The sequence below is a fragment of the Triplophysa rosa genome, linkage group LG10, assembly GCF_024868665.1.
Source record: "Triplophysa rosa linkage group LG10, Trosa_1v2, whole genome shotgun sequence".
In the NCBI taxonomy this organism is placed as follows: domain Eukaryota; kingdom Metazoa; phylum Chordata; class Actinopteri; order Cypriniformes; family Nemacheilidae; genus Triplophysa; species Triplophysa rosa.
Window position 1 is genome coordinate 4,407,918 of NC_079899.1, and position 25,810 is coordinate 4,433,727.

At 37.6% G+C, this 25,810-nt stretch overlaps 1 protein-coding gene across 3 annotated transcripts in view; it reads right to left on the reverse strand.

The window, feature by feature from the left end:
• Positions 1-20,316, reverse strand: part of znf292a (zinc finger protein 292a) — a 44,441-nt gene extending 24,125 nt beyond the window's left edge. The window contains exons 1-4 of one of the 3 annotated variants that reach the window (XM_057343631.1): positions 19,026-19,048; positions 14,795-14,873; positions 13,291-13,518; positions 12,863-13,067 (exon numbers count right to left, since the gene is read on the reverse strand). Coding sequence is in view for 1 of the 3 variants with exons in the window: in XM_057343629.1 (XP_057199612.1) it covers positions 14,795-14,873; positions 19,026-19,180; positions 19,917-20,057 (375 nt within the window). In the remaining 2 variants the exon portion in view is untranslated. Of the gene's footprint in view, positions 1-12,862; positions 13,068-13,290; positions 13,519-14,794; positions 14,874-19,025; positions 19,181-19,916 lie in introns of those variants that run through there. The other 2 variants (XM_057343629.1, XM_057343630.1) reach the window with 2 other exon arrangements.
• Between the last annotated feature and the right edge of the window lie 5,494 nt (positions 20,317-25,810).

The window sequence follows — 25,810 nt, forward strand, 5'->3', positions numbered from 1 at the left end:
ATGGCAGAACCTCTTGTTTCATGTGGAGAGAAGCATTTTGGCCCACTTGGCCTTCCACATGCTCTCTCCAGGTCTCGTCTTTGTCCCCCCCTCTTGTATCCCTCATTATTGCTTGTTATTGGTTTCATGCCCTACACCTGTCCCCTCTTGATTTGGTCCCTTATTTAATGCCCCTTTGTTCTCTGTCCTGTGCTGGTTCATTGCGTGTATGTGTCACTTGTATGGTGAGTGCCTGTTCCGTGTCAGTCTAGTCTATTTGTAGTTCATGTTTATGTTAATCTTAGTCTTGTTAGGTGTAATTAGTCTTAATCCTGTCCTGTTGTAGATTCCCCTGTTTTGTTATGTTACCCCCACGTGGGTCTTTGTTTTGTATTTTTGTCATTAAAATGTCTTGTTAATTAACCCCTTACCCGCTTGGGTCCTCTCTCCTTGTCTCACCACCCGTTCCTGACAATAGCAGCAGCAGTAAAAGATTTTAGTCAGTGTTGTAGTTTTCAGCGAATGCTTATCCATTTGTGCGCTAATGTATATTTTTTCATTTCTTTTTAATCAAGCCTGTTAGCTTGCTGCGTCAAGCCTGTTAGNGGTACATTGTGGTTAAAGATTCGGACAGGTCATGGCTTGTTCGCGTGATTCAGAGTCGATTACCTTTTTTATAAGCTAATAACTTTGTTATTCGTTCACCTTCGGATTTACAACTTGGCAGATTGCTTACATTCAAACACGGCAAAATTAAACACTTCATGAAATGTATTTTTTATGATCTCGAGGAATGTACTCTTTAAAGTTTTGTAGCACAGGCAAAACAGTTGCACAGGTAGTACAAGTATAAAACGTCTGTTTTCATCTTTGTCGCTACTGATAAAAGCCATACGTGTATCAATGCAGCTTTCATGAAGAATAATCACTAAAAGCCTTCAGGTCTCGCGGGTTGTTTGAGATATGTGCGCGCCCAGAGAGTCAAAGCACAAAATACTAAACTGAGTTCTCTTTCACGCCTTCTTACACTGAAACGGACATATAAACACAAAATTACGTCAAAATTCCCAACACAAATCCTTATTAAGGTAGTCCGTTTCATGAACAAACGGTTGGGAAACAAAACGCATGTGTGTTCCAGTATATTGCGCGAGCTCTTAAAGGGGCAGCAGCATAATAAAGATCTCTCTCTATAATGTTCATCAAACAACAAAGGACGAGCCAAAAAACACTCACTGATATTAAAGGATTATGTTCTCTTATGTGAGTTGTTCACAACAAATAAAGGAGGAAAGTAGCTTTCAGAAACACGTACTTTGAATATGGTAAAGTGTTGAAAGAGAGTTTACATATACAATAAAATAATTAAATCATAAACAATGATTTGTATTCATTTCTAATTGATTTATTAATGCATTAAACACATTTCAATTAAGTTTTAGTGATTCTTTTTTCTTACCTCACCCCACGACTCTGGTGCTTTCAAATTAAGGGCTGGTGCCACCATTATTCTGAATAACTTGGTAGCACCAGTGCCACCTCTCTCAACTGTTAGTCTCAACTGTAACATGCAAGTTATGCAAAGCTGAGCTAGTGTGGCATGGAAGTACCACATTGATTCACGAGCACATGAAAAAAAAAACACATTGCGTCACGGGTGAAGGCGAAACATCAGCGCGAGCGTGGTAAGCAAAAACTGTGTCTATCCTTATGATGTAACAATGGTGTAGTCTAGTTTAATTAAGTGCTGTAAACTGTTTGTTTACTGTTTGTTTGTATTGGGACAGTCACAATACATCTGTTTGGATGAGACTCAGTCGGGAGCATCAGACTGCACAATCACCTTGCTCGCAAGTGATGGATGAATTAAATGGCGCTACCACAGAATAGATTAAATTAAAACGGCCCAAGCACTAAACGAGTCAAGCACTAAATCTAAAAGCAGCAAATAGCTGTCATGGTTCTGCCCCATCTTGTCTTGCTTTTCTTGATCTTGTGGCAGAGCCATGGCAGAACCTCTTGTTTCATGTGGAGAGAAGCATTTTGGCCCACTTGGCCTTCCACATGCTCTCTCCAGGTCTCGTCTTTGTCCCCCCCTCTTGTATCCCTCATTATTGCTTGTTATTGGTTTCATGCCCTACACCTGTCCCCTCTTGATTTGGTCCCTTATTTAATGCCCCTTTGTTCTCTGTCCTGTGCTGGTTCATTGCGTGTATGTGTCACTTGTATGGTGAGTGCCTGTTCCGTGTCAGTCTAGTCTATTTGTAGTTCATGTTTATGTTAATCTTAGTCTTGTTAGGTGTAATTAGTCTTAATCCTGTCCTGTTGTAGATTCCCCTGTTTTGTTATGTTACCCCCACGTGGGTCTTTGTTTTGTATTTTTGTCATTAAAATGTCTTGTTAATTAACCCCTTACCCGCTTGGGTCCTCTCTCCTTGTCTCACCACCCGTTCCTGACAATAGCAGCAGCAGTAAAAGATTTTAGTCAGTGTTGTAGTTTTCAGCGAATGCTTATCCATTTGTGCGCTAATGTATATTTTTTCATTTCTTTTTAATCAAGCCTGTTAGCTTGCTGCGTCAAGCCTGTTAGGTTGCTGCGTTTCTCTGTTCTGTTCTTTTTTATACCATTTGGCTATTACAGTTAACTTTGTATCTGTTTTCAGATGTCATTTACTGAGGTGTTCATACGTTCACAATTTAATTTATGCATATATCACTTAATTAATATACACAATTAAATATATTACACATTTCTACAAATTAAATACATTTTACATGCTTATGTCTTCACAACTGAACAAAATGTCTGTTATTTCGGTATTATATTTTATGAAGTGAAAGTGACCTATTAGTCAGATATGGTGACCCATACCCGAAATGTGACCTCTGCATTTAACCCATCCAGAGAGTAGTGAACACACACAGCAAGTGGTGAACACACGTACACCCAGAGCAGTGGGCAGCTATCACTGCAGCGCCCGTGGAGCAAGTAGGGGTAAGGTGCCTTGCTCAAGAGCACCTCAGTCGTTGCCCGCCGGCCCTGGGAATCGAACCGGCAACCTTCTGGTCACGAGTCCGACTCTCTAACCATTAGGCCACAACAGAAAAAGACAACTCAGCATGAGTGAATTTGTTCAAAGGAGAAATCCCCCATGCACTCCTCAACAAGCAGCCACTATAACAGATGCCATCCTGAGTATTTTGGTAACTGACATGCGGCCAATGTCAATGGTGGAAGACGAAGGATTCAAGAGAATGATTAGCATCCTCAACCTAGGATACATTCTTCCCTCGAGGACCCACTTCACAAAATGAATGGAGAGGAAGTACCAGGAGCCATTTGAAATTATTAAGTCTACTAAAACCAACCAACAACAGAATGGCTTTAACTGCTGATATATGGACAAGTGTTTCCACTGAAGCATACCTTGGCATTACATGCCATTACATTGGGAATGACTGGAAGATGATGTCTGTCTGCCTTACCACCATGCCACTCGAAAACAGACATACCTCAACCAACATTGCAGAGTGGTTGTAAGAAGTAGCACTCAAATTTGAAATCCCCTTTGAGAAAATGACTGCCATTGTACATGACAATGGTGCAAACATTGTGGCTGAGGCAAAATTACTGGAGGAGAAACATGGGTGGGCCAGTATACGATGTACTGGCTGCCCCTTGCGGTTGGTGATTAAGGCTGCTTTAACGAACACAGGCATTGAAATGTTGGAGCTGCAAGTGGAGCACTGCAGTAATCTCAAAAATAGAACAAAATAGGCACACCTGAGCATAAGCTTGTTCAGGATGTAAGTACCAGATGGAACATTACAATCTATATGATTAACAGACTGAGCTTAGGTGGCCTTTAACTGCTGCTCTATCTGACCCATCCATCACTCACAGAGGCAAACGATGTCTTGATTTAAAACCAGCCAAGTGGAGCCTGCTTGAAGAGCTTTCCACTGCTCTCAAGCCGTTTGAATGTACCATTGTTTTTATGAGCTGGCAGGGATATGTAACAGTCTCTTTGTTGCCTCCTCATTGCCTCCACTCGTGAAAGGGCTGCTTAAGTCCACTGAAGGTGCCGCCTTGGATTCAGCTCCAGTGAAGTCCTTCCAAGCCACACCAGTTGAGCAGCTTCTAAACAGATGGAATCAGCTCTTTGAACAGGTAGATAATCCTATGATTCTCTCCTCTGCTTTGGACCCAAGGTTCAGAAGACAGAAGTTTCTGTCACCTGAGCAAATTATAACTGTACAGGCAAAAGTGCAAACTGCAGCACTTGCAGCAAGAAAGGAAATTCTGCAGCAGCAGCAAGCAACCAACTCAGCCAAAAGAACAGAAGCTAAACCTCTTTGCTTGACTCACTGCTTGAGTCTGGAGGCAGCAGTGAGGAAGAGAGCAGAGAGAAGAAAGCTGAAGAGGACCTCAGTGCTCAAATAAGAAATGAAATCCTGGCTTAATTTGGTGAGAGGCCAAGGAAGCAAATCCTTTGAATTGGTGGAGAGATAAATATCCCACCTTGGCCAAATTAGCTAAATCCTTCTTGTGTATCCCAGCCACCTCAACGCCATTATATTATATATATTGTATTGTCATTTTCTTCAGGCTTTTGGCATGCACAAGTTTTTTAAGTGCACCACATGACAGACACCTATGGAGGAGCAGCAGCTAATCACATGACAATAATTTTGAGCTACAGGAAAAAGTGAAAAACATGGATTTTGGACGAATTTGAGATTTTCATAATAAATAAATACATTGCCCTCGTCTCGCGATCCCAATGCTCCAAGTTGTAATTAAACATCTATAATGATCTTCATTTGTCTAGGTTTCCTGAGAGGTGCACCTTCCTAAGTCTTTCCTAATACAAACTGGATGCGTGTCCATCGGAAGCAAAGCGCTTGCACGTCTGAGTTTTTTTTTTTTTTAACATGCAGGATTGAGAAAATAAAGTGCGGGACTGATGTTAACAGAGATGTTAACAGAGTTATTAAGAGAGATAAAGGGCAGGACCTGATTGATGCGAGTTATAAGAGCTCAAAAAAAAGAGTTATTAAGAGCTTTCATAAAAAAGAAAGGTCAAAATGCATATACAAGCAATACAAAAGCAATCCGCCCAGCTCCTCACGACATATTATAAAGCGATTGATTGGTGTCTAAAATAATTATTAAATATCATCTGTAAACTACAGCTTCTGTGACTGAAACTTCGGACGAATAGCAATGTCACCCAAGTGCCTTACTCACTTAGAATGGCAGAGAAAAAAACTCTTTGGATTTACACGATTCACATAAATTACGTATTTAAGATTCAAAACGGCAAATTTTGCTGAAAAGCGACTAGTTTGCACGTATGTTATGCAGTGAGACACATATAAATCCATGATGAGCGTGTAACATGTTAAAATGTGCAACACGTTCACTCATTCACGCAGAATAATATCAGGTGTGTTTGACTTCATGCAACATTGCGCACATGATCGGTGTACTAATGTCATACGCTGATGTCATATTAGGGCTGGGCAAAAAAAATCGAAAAATCGATTAATCGTTTTTTTTAAACATATCAATTCAATATCGATTCTCAAAAGCTGTGAATCGTTTTTTTTCTTTCATATTTACGCAAGCACTGAACATTCATTTACGTTAATGTTATTAATTTGCTACTACTATCCACTAGATGTCACTTTTCTTTTTACAACGGGTGGATGTTACAACAGGGAGTATCCTTCATTCATTGCTTCATTAACATGGGATCCGGGTGTGTCCTCTAATTTAACATCATCTTCATATCAAAGGCAGCGGTTCACATGCTTGCAGCCTCTATTTACAGCTATTTTTGTGAAATTTTGTTTGTTATACTGCATCTTAAATTTAAAATAACTGTTCTGTTTCAATATACCCAAGTGTTCTAGAGTTTAATATACAGGTTTGTGGCTCTTCATTTCATTTTTTAATTCACCATTGTAATGTGATATTTACTGATCTTTTTTAGAAATATCTATGGGATTTGTATTAAATCTATACCCAGATAGCAAGCAACCATTGAATCAATGTTAAAAAATTGTTAATTTGTCAATGTTAATTGCGTTGAATCAATATCACTTTTGCACCTGCAATTTATGTTGAAAAATGTTGAAATTTCAACAAATCACCATTATATGAACTCTTGTATTTTAATGTTAAGTTTTCTTTAACTGGTCATGTTTAAAAGTAAACTTTTAAAAACATCTCTTTCTCTATCAATGTATAAGTGTTATTAATAAAGCACTACTGTAAACATTGAAAGTGGTAAAAGAGTTGCCTGATCACAATAATGGTGATTTGTTTCTATTGCAAGTGCAAAAGTGATATTGATTCAATGCGATTAACATTGACAATCAACTATTTTTTAACATTGATTCAATGGTTGCTTGCTATCTGGGTAATCATTGACTCGAATCGAGAATCGAATCGAATCGAGAGCTTGTGAATCGGAATCGAATCGAAACATCAGAATCGATACCCAGCCCTATGTCATATGCCGATCAATCTGCGGATACGGACCGGGAGCTGGCAAGATTTGATTGATAACATCTTTAGTTTGGCGAAGGAGTAATGCTGTTGGATAAAAATAATCCGGAATTGTGTCCGTGTGTATGTTATGTGTGTGTTTGTGCGTAGCCATGTGAAGGAAACCGATAAGTGTGCTGAGCTGAAAGAAAACGCAATAACAGGTAAGACTTTTAAAGAGTTTTAATGGTTAAACATTTCATATTCTTTATAAGATCCATTGTAGGGCAAGCTGCAGCAACCCATGTCTGAGAATAACGGGGGCTTTGTGCAAAAAAAAGCCCTCAAAATTCAACATAAAAGGCATTTTTTGGCCCTTGAATAATACAACTAAAAGTGTTACAACCGTTAGGATTAAAATGAAATGTGAATAAAGTGTCTTATTACATCAGATCACTGTGCATATTTATTTTACATGTGTTATTTACAGCGGTGAGCCTTACAACCTGTCATAGTCTCGGCGCATGAACGTAATGGCCAATCAGAAGTTTAGATGAGTCACCGCTTGCTTATAAAAACAACAGGTTGCAGATACGATGCAAGTCAGATTCATTTATTATAATGGACGTTTAAATGCAGTCAACTTCATTCATTATAACACGAGATTATAACTGCAGTCATTTACTTTTTCAGTTATGGGTTTTTAAGTTTTGTTTATTCCCAGTTTGAAAAAAAAAAGATTTTTATGCTACTAAAAGAAACAATGTGAAGATGTATTAATGCAAAAACAGCAATATCACCCATTATTTGTCTTTATAGTCAATAAGAATGAACTGTAAGAATGACATGCTAAACCATTTTTAACATATTCTATTATTGGACAATAATCATGATTAAAATATCAATAGTAATATTAAGATAATTTTTTTATATTTCAGTCCACTGTAATGAGTGCCTGTTTCTTATATTTATGACATGTGATATGCTCCTCTTCTAACTCAGTTTAAAGACAGCATCAGCCTTAAACTTTGTTTTTGTCTTTTTTAATCTTTTCATAATGTATACACATGCATTTAAAATTACATTAATCTTATAACATTATGGAGTTGTGGTGTAAATACAGTTACTGCACATTTGAGCAGCATTAATTACCAGTAGTCTGTGTAATAAACCAGATGCAGATTAAATATCACTAAATATAATGAGTCTATGTCTTTTGTCCTTTACTGCAAGGAAGAAGACTTCAGTCCAGGAGGATGACACCAGTTCAGGAAAAACTGTACAAATAATGTTTTTTTCAATGATATATTGTATAGATCTAACAATGTAGTTTTTTATTATAAACAATGTATATTATATCATTTTAAAATGATTGTGTTTTATACATTTCTATATTAAATAAAAATATATATTTACAAAATAAATAATGTTTACATGTTTACAATCTATTTTTATGCCTTTATGCATTGTCACATAAGAAATGTTGTAAGTCAATAAATGTTATTTTTGTGGTAAAAGTGGTGTCTTTATTTCACAGTACACAAAAATTAATGCAGTAATGCATGTTACACTAGTCTAATATTTGCTGTGATAAAGAACACAGCATTCTAATACTCTAATTGCAATTACAGACCTGTGATTATTACTGTAATAACGAATTACAGTATTTAATAGTTACTGTGATTAAACCTACAGTCAGCATACTGTGTAATGTTTTACAGCAACTTACTTGCCAATTGCTGCCAGCAAGTTGCTGTAAATTTCACAGTATTCTTTTTACGGTGCGGGAAAAGAGTTTCAATCGCAAAATAGACTACAACTAAATTAGCGGAGCGCCATCGATTAATATCACATTCAAACAAGGACAAACACACTTCACACAAAGCCACTCTGTCTAATGCACTTGCAAAACTGTATCGCACAACACTGGTCATTTTTTCTTCGCACAGAACAATTGTTATGTCGCACTGTACAGCCCTGCTGAAAAACACTTCAGTAGTTGGTGCCAGAGTCTTTTTTTGGAAACATGCGAGGCAGACACGTGATATATTTTGGCCAATCAGCACAGCCATCTAGCAGAAAATCATTAAGCTGTTCAACTTCACGTGGCACTACACAGACCTCACAGCACAGCGAGGGCGAATCGAAAGCATCCAGAGCTCTCTGCTCTCGCGGTGCTTCAATGTCATATGCCGATGGGTCTGTGCAGCGCTGAATTATGTCGAACACATAACAACATCTTGTTTTAGACGACAGACAAGGTCATGATCCTTGCGATTCCGTTGAAAAGTGGATTGAGGATGCCTTCAAGATCGATCGCGATTTAAAGTGCATCTTGTAGGGTGATTTTTTTATAAAATGAATACATAACCTTGTGTAAAAAATACCATATGAAAAGATAATGCTGGATTTAAGATGTTTTTCAAAACATGAGGGCACAAAATTAGTAGAAGTCTTCAAAAACTTTGAATTTTCAAACAATCTTTTTTTCAACATCGCGTCATTTGACGTCACGAGAGGGAGAAGTTTGCTGCGCTTTGCCTTGGCTCAATGCAGAGTATGTTGGTATTCAGTAGGAGCGGTCGTGAGTCAGTGTGTTTTAGCTAGGTATTGTATTTTAATTTATCATTGCCATAATAAATTATTGTGTTTGTGGAGGTTGTACAAACTCCACAGGTTTCCTAACAAGAAAAAGGATGGTGGTATGGGTGCCTGTGTGCGTTTTGTGCAGGTGAAGAGACGGGACTTCGCATTTGCTTTGAAAAACGCAGTGGTGTGTAGCATTCACTTTACACCGGGGGATAATCATCCCGGCTATACGATGCAGTTCAATATAGGATGCAGTAGTAAGAACCAAGTGAGACTCAGAGCTGGTGCGGTTCCAGCCGTCATGTGCTTCGGCCGCTGGCGGGAAACATGGTCACCGATCCGTCAGAGATGCAGCTCGACGAAAACGTGAACTGTGCACCGTAAGTATTGTTTTCAACTAAGTATTGTTTTTGCTAACTACCAGCATGATTGATTTAATGATTTCAATAATGAGAAGCAACGTGATGTGTTAAGCTAGCTTGTAAGCATTTGGCAAAAAAAATCAAAACCGCGGAAAAAACGTTATAAAGACATGCATATGTACACACATAAAATCTAGCTGCTGACTATATTTAAAACTAAAATCGAATTTTTTTAATCAAATGTGTTGTGTTGTGTCCCACATTTTAGGTTGCCATGTGGGTGAAGGAGGAGTTGTGTCCAAAAGTAACAACAAGCCATTTTTTTTACATCTGGCATTTTGGCTAGAGTATGTATTTCGATGAAGATAGTTTTGTTTAGATAGTTTTGTTAAGGTTTCCTATAATCAGGGCTTGACATTAAGCATTGTCATTCACTTGTCCGAGTACAAAAATTACTTGTCCAAAGATAAAAAAAATTTCATTTGAATTATAATATAATATAATCAATATAATTGTTTCGGATTTAGATTGGTGAAGTTTGCTTCTAAGCATTTTAACTAGTGTCCGCTTTGGCCGCTTGAATTTGGTTATAGGCCTACTCTCCGTGACTGCTATAAAACAAAGGCAAGCAGTAATTATTATTAGTGTTAAGGCTGTAAGTTAACTTTTTTTGCACATAGCACTGGTGCTAGAGAGCGAGGTTTAAAGTTTGGTAGCACAGGCAGACATGTACAGGTGTAGTTCAACATGAATAGGCAGATTACTGACAAAAGACATTCATGTTACATACAGATGGATAAATTAGGGTCATATCATTTTTAGATTACCTAAATTTGTTTTAATATTTCTAAGTTCTGTGTTTTTCCTTTTTTACTATACAATAGTGGTATATTTGTCCACATAAATTACTGTAGGTTACTATTCCTAGGTAAAATTCCTACTATATTGTTTTTTAACTTTACTATAGTATACAGTGTTTATCAATTTACTACAAGGGCACTTCAATTTTCAATAGCAAATACTATAGTACACTACAGTATTTTTTGTCTGAGTGTTCAATTTAACGGGACTTTTATTTTGACGGGTCTTTGGGAAGACGCTTGAGTTTTTGTGTTTGCTGATAGCTTCACTCAAACAGTAAAACGATCGTAAAATAAACTCTCAGAGCAACTCTGGAGATGAAGTTCATGTGTTCATATCCTCATACAGTGCAGACGCAGATAAATCCTCGACCATCACTCGTGTTGTATGTTAAACTGTGCACATAATTCACTCAGAACAGCCAGATGACATTTAAATAACAGTATTCTGGGTCCGCATGGACTCAGTGCGGTGCGCCATTGATTATTGTCACACACAAACACGCAGCTCTGTCTAATGCACATATTCTTATTATTCCACATATATGTCGCACTGTTTTTTTTTCCAAGTTACTTGTCCGGTCGGGGCAAGTAAAATTCTCTCTCACTTGTTTTTTTTTCCAAGTTACTTGTCCGGTCGGGGCAAGTAAAATTCTCTCTCACTTGCCCATACAAAACATTCACTTGTGCCAGACAAGCGTTAATGTCGAGCCCTGCTATAATTACATTTTCCTTTTTAACATTTTAACAAGTTTCTGTTCTGATACAGGTCCAGGGAAAGCTTTGGATGCTGCTGCAAAGGAGAGGGAGTGTGAGAGCCAGCTGTTATTAACCACCTCTACTGGACTGCAGCTTCCACTCTTAATGTAGACTGAGATGTCATGGAGGCCAAGTGGAAAAGCATGGTTAACCATGTTCAGGACATCCATGAACATGACACTCCAATGTTTCCCTTCTGTGCACATCCACGTCTGGAGGGGGAAGCAAGGAACAAGGCATGGATGGAACCAGGTACAACACACTGTGTTCATTATGTGGCTGAATATGAACAAGATGTGATACAAGTCCCACATCATTGTGATCGTACAATCATGCTTCATTTGAAAGTGATAGTTCACCCAAAAATGAAAATTGTGTCATCCTTTACTCACCCTGTTGTCATTTTAAACATGTATGACCTTCTTATGCAGAACACAAAAGATGATATTTTGAAAAATGTTGGCAACTTTCCACTGCTGTGGCACTTTTTTTAAATGAATGTAATCTTTTTCTTCTTTCTTCCAGCATATGCAGGGATGCACATAAGTGGTGCGCATGTGCGACCAAAATTAAAAATGCGCTCTGTAAATAAGTTTAGAACGCTCATTTGCGTACTGACATGGTTGAAACCTTTTGATGCACAATCACTGTTTTAGACCGACTAAATGTAATACTGGATAAGATTTCCGTTTGTACTGAATTCTGCCAAATCACTGATATCTCGTTTGTTCCCGGTGATAAACGGTATTGGTAGCTCCGCCTTTGTTGGTTCTGCTTTCGTTACTAGAGAAGCACGGCACGTGCAGCCTCTGTGAATGTCTGGCACTGCGCTGCGTGTCTACCAAAACACTGCTTCTCTTAAACTTTCTAAAAGGACAAGCTGTTTAAACTTGACACTTGTGTTTCTCTATGCTATACTCGATCCTAGCTCCGCACCGCAAGTCTCCATGTGCGTTCGCAAGTGCACTTCCCAGCAACCTGCCAAAAACCAAAAAGGTTGTCGTTTTAGGTTTCAAAATTGGTGTTGGAAATTAATATTTACTAATGTAAAAAGAAAAACAAGAAGAAATACATTATCATTGTATTTTAAGTGTACTTTAAAGTAATATAAATATAGTATTATCCCACTTTATTATTTTGTTTATTGTTCATTAAAAAGTAACTACTTTTTTACTTTTATTTTTAATAGGTAAATATAATTTGTCACACTATGTGCAATGTGAGCTCTGGTGGAATACTCCAGGTCACCACAGGCTCTACAAGAACGCAGCGCTGTCTTGTTTTCCACTACACCTGCTCCCCTTTCCAGATCCCTCCAGAGGATCAACAAGGATGAGGCTGTTGGAACGTATCTAGCACAGCATTCACTATTTAACACATGTTAACAAAGCGTTAATGTGATACCCACACAGATGTTGGGCAAGTTATTAAAAGTTTTTAATAACGATTTTTTTCAATGGGTCAGATGGTATATGTTTCCTTCGGTTGTGTATGTTTGGTACATCTACATATTGTATATACAGTAGTCAACATTTGAAGTGGATCAAAAAAGTTCATCAAAGTTGTCCTAAGACAAGAACGGGTATTGTTCAAAATTCATGTATAACTTTGATGAAAGGTTTTGATCCACTTCAAATGTTCAATAGTTTATTTTAACAATTGCAATGTTGTGATGCGAGTTAGGTATTAACAGTGCTATGAGATAACTTTTTATGATTTGGTGTAATGTAAATACAACTGAATTGAATTTGAACTATAAATGCATATCTGCTTTATATATTTATATATATATATATGATCATAAACAAGTTTTATACCGTAAGACAATATGTGATTGAGATTGTTTTTTATTGGTTGTCACCAAGATGGGGCCATTGAAAACCTTTGTAAGTTCCTCCTTCTTCAGGAAACTGTCTTCTAATGGCTGACACAACACATGAAGGCAAGGGCTTCCTAATGTGCCTGCCCAGAATGCCGTAGGCCCAGCGGACAACTTGCCTTTATGCTGTGTAGCGGTATTGTCTGGAGATAGGGACAAAATATCAGTATTGATTGTCTTATACTAATGGCATTCAAAAAAAGCGTGACATAGGTAGTCATAACGTAAATATTTTGTAAATTACAACTTGTAAATAAGAAACGGAATTATATTGTCGAAATATAAAAATCTTTAATTTCCTATTTATTTATACATACAATTGTTTAGCTCAGAGTAATAAATTATCTGAGTCTGCCCTAAACATACTCATGTCTGCTGGCCTGGAGTGGTCCATGCTCCTGTCTGAAGTGTATATATGCTATCTGTAGCACGTATGGGTTCAGACAGTAAGCCTCAAAACCTGGGTGCAGAGTCAGGCACTGGATATCAAGTGTGGGGGTGACATTGTCCACTAAGGCCCAGTATGCATCCAACTCCCTGCAGCACTGACTTTCCTCAGCTGTGACCATGGTCGCGCATTTCCCACACAAGCACCTATGAAACAAAGCGTGTTTATCTCTCTCTCCTTCGGTAATGAGAAACCGCTATATCACGTAACATTAGTGTTTACGGATATTTATGAGTGTGACGTACGACTGATCAACGCTTATCAGTGTGTCTGGTATTGGTAAGTATCAATACTCATAGATAACTAATACTAGCTTTGCTATTGGCTGATACATGATAATAATATATGCAATATTGTGATCTGAGCACTGTTACATATCGCTAGATAACGTGTATGTATCTATAAGCTAACACTGGTCTCTCACCAAGACACCTGCCCTGTTCTCCACTGATTCTCCTCACCACAACTCAATCTGTCTCTTCTGACCGTTTTGTCATACTCTCTTGTCTGCATAGCAGGCTCATAATTGTATGGCCGTGGTCCGTCATACGAATGCGAGTAAACATTTACAATTTCCTCCGAACTCTCATTGTCATCGCGATCCATTGTTTTCCTATTGTCTACATCGACTGCGCTCCCCCTGTTACGTCACTTCCGGGTTTGGCGGTTTTCAGATAAATATTTTTTTTATCTCAAAGAACGACTCCAGAAGCCTCATTAGCAAAAGAAAATCTAATTCCTATGCTATTTTTCTATCTATTTACTCTCTGGGGTCTCTAAGCTGCAATGCGCACTTTAAGATCGTCAGGTCGCCTACCCCTACCTAAGGCAATCCAGAACACTTAATTAACACATAAAGGCCCGGTTTCACAGAAAAAGCTTATCTTGAGCCAGGACTAGACCTTAGTTAAAGGTCCAGTGTTAAATGTTTTGGAGGATCTATTGATAGAAATGCAATATAATATACATAGCTATGCCTTCAGAGGTGTATAAAGAGCCTGCACACATGCGTTATGTTTTTATTACCTTAGAATGAGCTATTTCTATCTACATACACAGCGGGTCCCCTTGCATGTAATTTGCCATGTTCTGTCAGCCGTCGAAGTGTTTCAAAAGGGAGGGGTGGAGTGAGCGGTTGGTTGCAATTAGCAACCTTGCCGCTAGATTTCACTGACTGGACCTTTAAATTAGGATATTTAAGGCACTTTTATAAAAATGCCTTAGAAAAAACATTAATGGTTTGCATCTTGAGACAAAACTATATTAAACCATGTTCAGTTTAGACAGGTCAAACATTCATTTTATTCTGGGACTAGTCTTAAGCTTTGTCTGTGAAACCGGGCAATAATGTCTCTGCAGCCCATTATCTTAATTTATCGTAACTGCATATACTATAAAGAGACAGATAATAAAGTTTCCTACCGTGACAGAAGTTTGAAGCTCTTCCCATAAGGCACCTGGGATATGTTCAGTGAATGACAAAAGAAGATTCAGACAACTCCTAACAACAGAACAAGGATAACAAGTTAATTCATGTAGTCTCCAATGTACACTGCACTGTGTGAACCATTTTAATCATTTTTCTGAATTTATTATTTATAGGTAGATGTTTCAGTAAAATTGTAAGATAGTGAAATAATTTTTCCCAAACTTGTGAATGTGCTTGCCAACAATTGAAACGGGACAAACTGATGCAGTGTTTGCAAATCTTAAATACTCCAAAAAAACAAGTTCATATTCATGTTTAAACAACACAGCACAAATGTTTTACATGCATCTTGGGACAGTTCAAAAATGACTTTATGATGGAACCAACCAGATTTTTTCCCACAACTTTCATGCGTCTTTGCATTCTGAGGAATGTTACAGTAGGTGACAACAGACACTGGACTGGAATTGCCACAATACATGCAGATATGCTGGATAAAGGTAAAACGGATAAAGGTCTCTTATTTGTAAAATTTAGGAGATTTTTTAGAGAAAGTAAACATTAAAGGAATAATTCACCCCAAAAAAACAAGGAACAAAAACTGCTTCAAGAAGCTTCTAAGTAGTGATGGGAAGTCTGGTTCTTTTTTGCAAACCGGATCTTTCGGACAGTTCGTTTTAAATGAACCGGTTGAAAAGAAAAAGTTCAAAAGTTCACAGATTCTTTTGCGTCCTAACGTAATGACGTCATTCTCCGTGACGTAACGCGTCAAGTCTATCATCCCGGCCGGCTGGGATAAAAATACACTCAGCACATTCAATTATATAAATCAGTAATCATAACTTCTGTCAGTTAAAACATCATCGTCATGATCTTACTTTTCTTACATTTAAGTTTTGCAACTAAAGCACCCAAATACAGACACAGCAACGTGCAAACCATGATATTTTAAGTTCTAAAGATATAAAGTGAATAAATTAATCTTCATAAACTTTTAACAGAAACTATATGATCCATGCATAATCCAATACGATGTATTTGTTATTAAATAAATTTATGCTTCGCAGATTGCTCCACTTATTTAATTCCACGGATTACGTGCGCTCGTAGGAGTCGTAGCATTAGCACAGCATCAACTGTCCACACTGTTCGGTAGCTTCACGGTGAATCACGCATGCTCAGTATCATCAGCTCATTAGTTCTCAATTGGACATGTCCGAAAGAAACAGCTCTCAGTTCAGTGTACTGGTGATCCGAAAGCTGTTGCAACAGGTTTTTGACTCGAGAACGAGAACCGCTCTAGTGGCATGAACATAAACAGCACCGCAGATCGATGTACACATACAGTGATAAGGCAGTAAATGGGTGATAAACATCCAATGTGTTTTACAGTATCACACCTCTGATGTTTGATAAAATATCTGACCTCCAAGCTTTTTCTCCGCATTAAAAATGACGCGCATGCGCAGTATCATCAGTTCTCAATCGGACGTGTCCAAAAGAAACAGCTCTCGGTTCAGTGTACTGGTGATGTGAAAGCTGCTGCAACCGGTTCTTGACTCGAGAACAAGAACCGCTCGGTTTCAGCTGCTCGTGCTCATTAGTTCTCTCTTCACACCAGTTTAGTTAAGTACTATAGGAGAGATTAAATAATAAAATGGTTTATTTCGAGTCACAGGGACTGTCAGACAAGCCAGAAAGTGAGTAATTCAAGTAATTTGTGATTTAGTGCTTATTGGAGACGCGAACTGTTTAGAACGATTCAGTCCGATTTGGTGAACCGGTTCAAAATAACAATTCGTTCGCGAACCGGACATCACTACTTGTAACTTAAGCTGCTTTTAATGGAGTTTACATAACTACACATGCTACGTTAGTGATAACCAGCACAACATGATAGCTTTTCCCTCGTAAAAATATAACATTCAATATAATGCTGTTGAGTAAAAATATTAATATAGTAGCCACTGGGTTAGGCCCTTTATCATTAATATCACCTAGTATTTCAATATAGCTTCTTTTCTTGCATTTACATTTGATAACCATTTCAGAATAAGCCTATAATAAAGCTATATGCACAACAAGTTTAAATTATATCCTGTGTTTTTAAGTTACATCCTGTGTTAAAATGTGTGTAAGAAACATGAATAATAATTTACCCTGAGTTAACATGCACTCAAATTACACTCTTAACTGTTTTCATAACCAAGTTTTACTTAATGCACATGAATGTAGTGTAAAACAAGGACACGGCCTTATTAATTATAGGTTTAAATGTTTTCTTCATAATGTAAGGTTGTGCACTTTAGTTATACACAAACTGTCAATGTCAATAATAGGCGCAACTTGTACTCATAACTAAGTGTGACCCAGTGTGTGAAAACTAGGCTAAAAATCGAGTTATTAGTGACAAGCATCAGAGTTTGATTTTAACCATTTATTTCAATACTATTTACTGTGAGTCTTTGACATGGCCTTAGTCAGTCAAAATCAAACTAAATTATAATCTAAAGATTACACTTTCACAGGATATTCTTTATTTTGTTGGCTGCCCTGCTGAAAAAATAATAGAACCCTGCCCAAAACACAATAGATGCAGATGGGAATCAATAGAACACCCATAAAAAAAAATGGGTTGCCAAAGACATGTTTTAAAATTTTGTAATAGAAAAAATTGTGGTTCATAATTGTATTTTCATGGAAACCACTAGAATTTATGTAATGGTTTCTATTTTTTAGCAGGGTGGTTTTATGTAGAAATAGTAGGCTATATCACAAAATAAATGACTTTATAGCTGGGTTTTCACATGGATCACAAATGTGCATTGAAAATTGCCAGCTGATAAAACCTGTGCTTTAGGGATTGTATACATATACCATCTAATGCTAAATGAAACTCTTAACTGGCTGAGAGACAGTGATGAACAAAACCAGCAAGTCCCCTCAACTGTCATTGGCTATTGAAGTCTTGCTTGCAATAAATCTTGATTACAGAATGCTCTTGATTACATATAGAGACGTACTCTATGCATTCGTGAGTGTGGTGGAGCTCATGGGTTGTCGATCTGGGACGGGTGAGTTGGCCGGGAGGTCAAATCAGAGTATACTCACTACAAAAAACTAGACTACACCACTGTGTGTAGCGTTAAAGCTGTTAGCTGCTAATTCGACATATAAATGACGCCACAAAGTGTCTGTACTAGCTGTACAAGATAAAACTATCACATCCGTTTAAAGTAAATAAAGTGTGCGCTGCTGGACAAGAAAGAGCCGCGAGCAGTGCATGCTAGGAAGTTAAGACTAAATCTTTCAATCTGATCTCGAGAGATTGTCTGTCATAAACAGCTTTACTCGACTGCACGTTTGTGTATATATTCAGATTTATTATTTAGACATATGATGTAACCTGGAAAATAAATAATAATTTTCTATCAGGATTTTAGATCAAATTCAAAACTGTTTAAACAGCTATGATCAGCAATGAACTAAGTAGTTAGGCCTATATCAAGTTTCTGCAGTTGTCTTTCAGAAACAACAATATATATGAGCACAAGATTGGATTGAATTGTGCTGGGAAACAGACTAGAGTTTACTAGAGTTTTTATTATTTACTAGAGCACTATTTTGTGACCTTTGTAAAACTGCGTTGAAACAACATGCACAAATCCTCTCCCTTTTCCCTGAACAATTTATGTGAACACTATTTATTCCTTTACTATTGTAAGAAAGAAGTTAAATGAAACTATTTTTCAGAAATGCTAATCAGAAAAAATATCTGAACCAGACTATAACTGGGATCAATAATTAAGAATCTATAACATTCCTAATCCTGACAATGCAACTGCGAAAATGAAGATTTATATGTTTAGGTTGCCACCCCTCATTGTGCTCTAGTCCCCCTTTGCCACCCCATGTATAAAATCCTGGACACGCCCCTGTATCTGTCCCAATCATTCAAGCTTTAACTGATATGTACACTCTTTCACAGTTAACCCTCAAAACAAGTAATGTAAGTAATATCGCATAAGTAATACCAAAGATGTATGCAATAAAGTAAAAAGGTTCAACAATAATAATCACTGAAACAAAGCTTCTTTTCATTTACACAGAAGAAAGCAGCATGAGAACAGAGCTGAACTCAGAGCATGTATCACTCAATATAGAAGGTTGTGAGTTTAAAATGAAAAATTACAGTAAAAACTTGATCACAAAAGCAAAACATACCATGATAACTTGTCCAGCACATCTGTGAAATGTTCACATTCGGGACAGAGGAATGGGCTGGCCTCAGCAAAACATACTATAGATACTGTGTACATCTTTAACAAAGACAGTGAATCTTCATCTGGTTTCCTCTGATGTACTTGACTCATCAAAACCTGAAAGAAAGAAAAACTGAACCATAACTAAACTGTCCAGTGTGCTTTAGGCCACTCTGTAACTTCTGTCTCAATTCTCCTATGAATTACTTAGACTTCAGTAAAATTCGGAAGAATAAAAAAGCATCTCATTCAGTCCAAAGCAAAAACTATTATTGGATATAATAGGAGTAGTACTACGGATCAAAAATCGTGGCATTTAAATGTGAAAACTAAACGTATAATAAGGTAAGTAAGTAGCCTACTGACATAAACCTCTCCAAATACAGTGTATTGTCTCATACCGTTTGCAACGTAGCCACTGTTTTTTTCCTTCACAATAAAAGACAATTCAATTGCAAAATTATCTCGTGATAAAAATGCTGCTGATGTCTAACATTCATATATCCGCATATCAATCATGTATATAAATATATATGTGTGTGTGTACTATTATTTAGTGTGAAGGACGGCTGCAGCTACAATAAGCTAAATGCGTTAGCCTACAGGAGCTCTAAACACTAATAGTTCAACGTAACCACAAACAGCATGATTGCAATATTTGCTTACTGTAAAAAAACAACCATGCCACATCTCATCCACAAGCAGCTTTGATTTTAGGTGTTCTTTATACTATAACATTTGATGACTGATTTCAATAGTACTGTTGTATTTGTTATCGTCTGTGCGGCGATGCAAACATGCAGCATCGTCCATGAACAAAGAATTATAGATTAAAACACATAGAGACTCGTACTTTGCAGAAATCCTGACAAAAACTATTGGATGCGTCAAGCGGCGACTGTGAACTCCTTTTTAATTCAGAGATAAGATCCTGAAATCTGTGTCTGAGGGCCACGGCCACAGCCTCAGCCCTGCTATCCTCCTCCTCCGCCATCTTCACCACACTCACACGAAAGCCCAAATTTCCCAAGCTAGTACGGTCAGGGCTTGACTATGAATATTCATAAGCTATGCATTCGCTAATAACAGCTTGCAGTTAACATGTAACAAAAGCCGCCGTAATAGACTTCAGTGAGCAATTTCTTCACAACTCGATTAATGTTAATAAAAAGAATTAGCCGTTAGTGTAAATTTCTGCCTCGCGTAACGTTACAGCGCTGGACAATGTAGAGGCGGTAGGGGCGTCCCGCTTCAGGACCGTTTTAGGTCCTTATCCTATTGCAAACTCCCCCGTTTTGTCCCGTAATTATAACCTCTAGCAAAGGAAAGTTTCGCAACATTGTTGTTTAGGTCCAGTTGACATAGTTACTTTAGTTTAAAAGGTTCGCTATAGTTGAGGACATATTTTAGATTTTTAAACAACAGATGCAGAATACTATTAGATTATTAAAAGATGAAAACTCTTTTGAAATGTATTCCATGTACTTCGCCCCATATTCCCCACATTTTTACAGCCCTGCATATTAGTAGTTGTCAGGTGACGTCACACTCGCGAGAATCGAAGAGCATTTTGGGTGTCACCGCCATTGGTGAGGTATCAAAGCCGAGGTGTTCGGTAGTTGGAGAGTTATTTAATTTGCTTAATTTCAATGATAAAATCAGTATTTAACTTGTGTCAAAACTCTTGGGGGTCCAAGAGTTGTAAGGCCCACTTTTGTGTATGGTGCATCGCTTTGCAGCCCCCTCCCCCAATAAAGATTTTAGAATCTTGGACTTAGAATTTTAATTAAAACAAATACATATTCAGTTATACAATTCTGTATCAATTTCTTTGGTTGGTGCACGGTCTCATTTTTCTGATGTTTGATTGCATAAAATTTATGATAACGTTCTATATTTCATAAAATGCCACAAAATCTGTCCCCCCTGGATCCATCTTGGGGTCCCCAAGTTTGAGAACCACTGCCCTAACCAGCACTCAATAAATAAAATAAATACCGCTGGTCCTTCCACTTCTTTGACTTTTTGACTTTGAATCACAGTAATTTGACCACATTACATGGAATAAATGTCCTAAAAATGTTGATAATCCATAAAGAAGATATTAACAAATGCAGAACAAAATAATGTGCAATTCCTTGTAGCGAGCAGGAGGGGACGCGTTAAAGTCAATAGTGGCTGTCTGTACAAAGCTGCCAAACAAACAAGCCAGTGACTGTATGAGCCTTTTAAACGCGATTACCCAGCTAACGCAGTACGTTCTGACGACGTCGCCAGTTCGTATCATTTCGTCACCGTGACATTACTTTGTGACCACGTTCTGAGGACGTCTAATTGCAACGTTACGATTCTTAGAATTTTTGCTTATATTCCAGAAACATCCTAGCCACGTCCTCAAATAATGTTGTGAATTAATCCCATGGATAAAGTTGTAGCGACGTGATGTACTGGTCTTCAGATAACCTGGACACTGGTCCTTTAACCTGTTACCTGCCATTTTTTAGCCTACACAGTAAAAAACGTTGGGTTATTTTTTTAACCCAACTGCTGGGTTTAGCTGAGTGGGTAATTTTATTGGGTTATTTTTTCAGCGTTGGGTAGTTTTTTTGTAACCCAGTTCGATGGGTTACAGCTTGGGTCATTTTATTGGGTTATTTTCCTCTGCGTTTTTGTGTAACCCAGTTCGCTGGGTTATAGGCTGGGTCATTTTCACTGACAGTTGATGCACACCTGACGCGGGAGATTTAAATTGTCTCAGGAAGGAGCAGCTTTCAACGACGACAAATTGTTGGATTTATCAGGAGAAAAACGAGGTTTGTGTCAATATTTTTATCTATAATCTATCGTTGTGCATGAAAATGCAAAATTGGATCATTTGAATTGCATTTTGTATTAAAAGTAATGCGAGCTTCGTCAGCTTTTGGTTTGCTCGTCTGTAATAGTCTAAACGGTTATATGACTCGAATTTCGAACATAGGAAATGTTTCTATGTACGAAACTCAACGATTTCGTCTGAAATGTGACCTACATCTGAGTTATTTTTACTGTTTATTTATTATAACATTATTTGTAAGTCAAAAACTTGATGCAAGCGTGACACGTTATAAAAAGCTGCCCGAAGTCGTTGAAACCAATCGTGCTATCGTATGCAGTTAGATTTATCTTTAAAAGTGTTTAAATTGTGTTTTATGTCTTTCTTTTTGTTTAACAAGCCTGATTCAAAATTGCCGGTGGTCAGTACGGTGTATGCGTCACAGGGAGATCCGAGTTCGCAACCCGTCTCGTGAATTTGACATTGTTCAATACTTGAAATTAAATGGTGTCGTATAACACATTTCCATGGACGGATTCAGCTGTTGTTTCTTGTGTTACATTTTTGTGTAACATTACTATTTAAATAAATATTTTTCAAGGATTTGTAGTCAGAAACTTTATTGACTAAGTCTTATTAGTTACAGTTAGTTAATATTTGTCATTAAAATACACATTTTAAAACATTTATTGTAGTTATAAACATACTTACTGTACTTGAAATAAATTATCTGAATTTGAATACAATTTGTTTTTGTTTATAAAGACAATGACATGAATAAAAAACTGTTGGGTAATTTTAACTCAACTGACTGAGTAGAAAACATTACCCAATTTATTGGGTTAAAATAACCCACAGTTGGGAAGGTGCTACACCTTCCCATGGTTGGGTTACTTTTAACCCAACTGCATTTAAACCCATTTCATTGGGTTAAAATAACTCACAGTTGGGAAGGTGCTATACCAATCCATATTTGGGTTACTTTTAACCCAACATTATTTAGTGTGTACACATGAAAATGCACTGTTGGAACTAAAATGTTTGTAAATCATGAATGCTTTGGAGTACAGACATACGGTTTGTCTCATTTGAAAGAAGACACTTGGAATATTATTCCTGAATTTAAAAAAATTATATTTTTTATTATTGTATTTTATGTTTATTACTATAACAAACTATAAAATATTATGTTTAGATTTTATTAAAAAAAAAAAACATGCCTAAAAAATGTCAAAAGGTCAAAGTCCCAAGTACCACCAATATTTTTATGAAGTTTGAGCTTGATAGACCAAATTATGTGTCTTCTGCGAGTGTTTTAGCCGCAGTACCACAAGAATCCAATAGGGGCCACCTTTTTTTGGTCTGACATTGAACACCACAACAAACATTGAGATTCTTCTTTTTCATTTTTTTAAATTCTTCACATGAAGAGACAATGAAAATATAGACAGGACCGTGAACAACATAATGAAAAAACATGAAATGTAATATCTTATGTCTGCATTTTTTTATTTATTATATTGTTTTATTTATGCACACTCTCGTCATTTATGCCTCAATTACTCCTCCTACAACATTTATTTTATAAAACAGTGATGAAATATGTATTCTAGACACTTAGACCTTTCCAACGATACATAGTTTGTCATGATAAGATAAGAATTCACGTGCCAAATATTGAAGAAAATGTAAGTGTTCCGCTGGTGGAACAATGTCATTTAGCAGGACATATTTTTTTTGAAGCGCACTTTTATCATTTATAAATAGATTACTCCTCCTACATCATTTATTTTATAAAACCGTGATGAAATATGTATTCTAGAGACTTAGACCTTTCCAACAATATATAGTTTGTCATGATAAAATAAGAATTCACATGCAAAATACGGAAGTAAAGCAGGCATCTGGCAGGCGGAAACAATTTTTGAAGCACATTCTCGTCATTTATAAATAGATTACTCCTCCTACATATTTTATTTTATAAAACAGTGATGAAAATGCTTTTCTAGAGGCTTAGACCTTTCCAACGATATATAGTTTGTCATGATAAGATAAGAATTCACATGCCAAATATTGAAGTAAATGTAAGCGTTCCGCTGGTGATAAATCCGACTTCTGACCAGTGGCGGCCGGTCAATAGGGGGTGCTGGGGCGCCGCCCCCTTAAAGTTATCCAGAGAAGAAAGCTACTTTAATATGTATATATATATATATCGCAAATTAATAACGTAATAAAATAATTTAGTCGTACTATTCCACCGTTAGTCATATTATCATTTATTAAAAAATCAAAAAATCAAAATTGTATTTTGTTCATACGTGTGCGGGGCTCCGGACAAACGAGTGTGTATGTAGGCACGAACATTTTTGAAAAGCATGTGATTTGAGGCTGTGCTCTAATTGGCTTGTTTCAAATCGTCCTTGGGGCGCAGCACTCTGCTCCCCAAACCCTCCCACTTTTGTTGTAAGCGAATCAATATTGTTTTTATATTTTTGGCCTCATTTGATTGGACCGTTCTTAACGCCTCTCATTACCGCTCAGCAGATTGTCATTTGACTGACAGGTACTGATTAACGTGGAAGCAAGCGAAATTATCTCGAGATGAAAGAAAATTCGGTTTTATCTTTACAAGAATACCCGTTCCAAAGGCGTTCAGATGAAGAAAAAAAACGGATCAAGGAGCTTGGACCAGATCGACCCAACTTGCAAATTCAGCAGCAGTCAAGTGATCGCGGTCGATCTTACACTCGGTGCTTTTCCGGCACTTCTTATGGAAAACGGAGTTGGCTAGCTGGATGCGATGTAAGTCATGCCTTTTATTGTTTTCCCTGTTTGCTGTTTCAAAGTCTTGGCACCGAAACGTTGTGGACAACAACAGGGGTTTGCGATTTAAAACATCTCTCTGATAAGTGCAAGCGACATGAAAGTAGCCGCAGCCATCTTGACAACGCTATGAGGCTCCAGTTTTTTGGGAAGCTTAGCATTGCTGAACAGCTAGATGAAGGCTACAGGATTGGCATTAGAAGGCACAATGAAGAGGTCACAAAAAATCGACACATCCTGTCTAGAATAATAGACTGTGTAAAATTTTGTGGCGCATTTGAGCTGGCTTTGCGTGGCCACAATGAGAGCGAGAGCTCAGATAACCCCGGGATATTCCGTGGCTTGGTCGACTTTGTTGCTTCTCTTGATGGAGTTTTGAAAGAGCACCTCGAGAATGCCTCTGTGTTTAAGGGAACTTCGAAAACCGTGCAGAACGAGCTGTTGGACTGTATGTTGTCTGTTATGAGGGAACACATAATCCAAGAAGCACAAAACAGCGATTTTCTATCAATCCAGGCCGACGAGACCACCGATATTGCCACACAGTGCCAACTTGTGCTTGTGCTGCGCTACATTGATGGCAAAAGCAACGTACAGGAGAGGTTTTTTGCTTTTATTCATCTGCATTCAACTACAGCTGATTCCATCGCTACAGCACTAAAAGAGCATCTTACTGTCATCCTTCCAGAGGATCAGAAGAGTAAACTCATCTCCCAAGCGTATGATGGAGCCAGCGTGATGAGAGGTGCCACTGCAGGTGTTCAAAGGAAGATTCAAGATGTGTACCCAAATGCCCATTACATCCACTGCTATGCTCATCAGCTCAATCTAATAATGCAAAAGGCCACTTCTCACATACCCAAAGTTAGAATTTTTTTTCTAACCTTGGAGGATTTGCCAGCTTTTTTTCAAGATCACCCAAGCGCACAGATGTTCTTGATAAAGTAGTTGCCCATAGACTACCAACATCAAGCAGTGTTAGATGGAACTTCCACAGCCGTGCCATCAATACAGTGTTTGAGCACAGAGAGGGCCTCATTCGCTGTTTTGAAACTATTCGAGACTCAGGTGACTTTGACCCTGTTACCACCAGAGAGGCAGGAGGCTTTGCC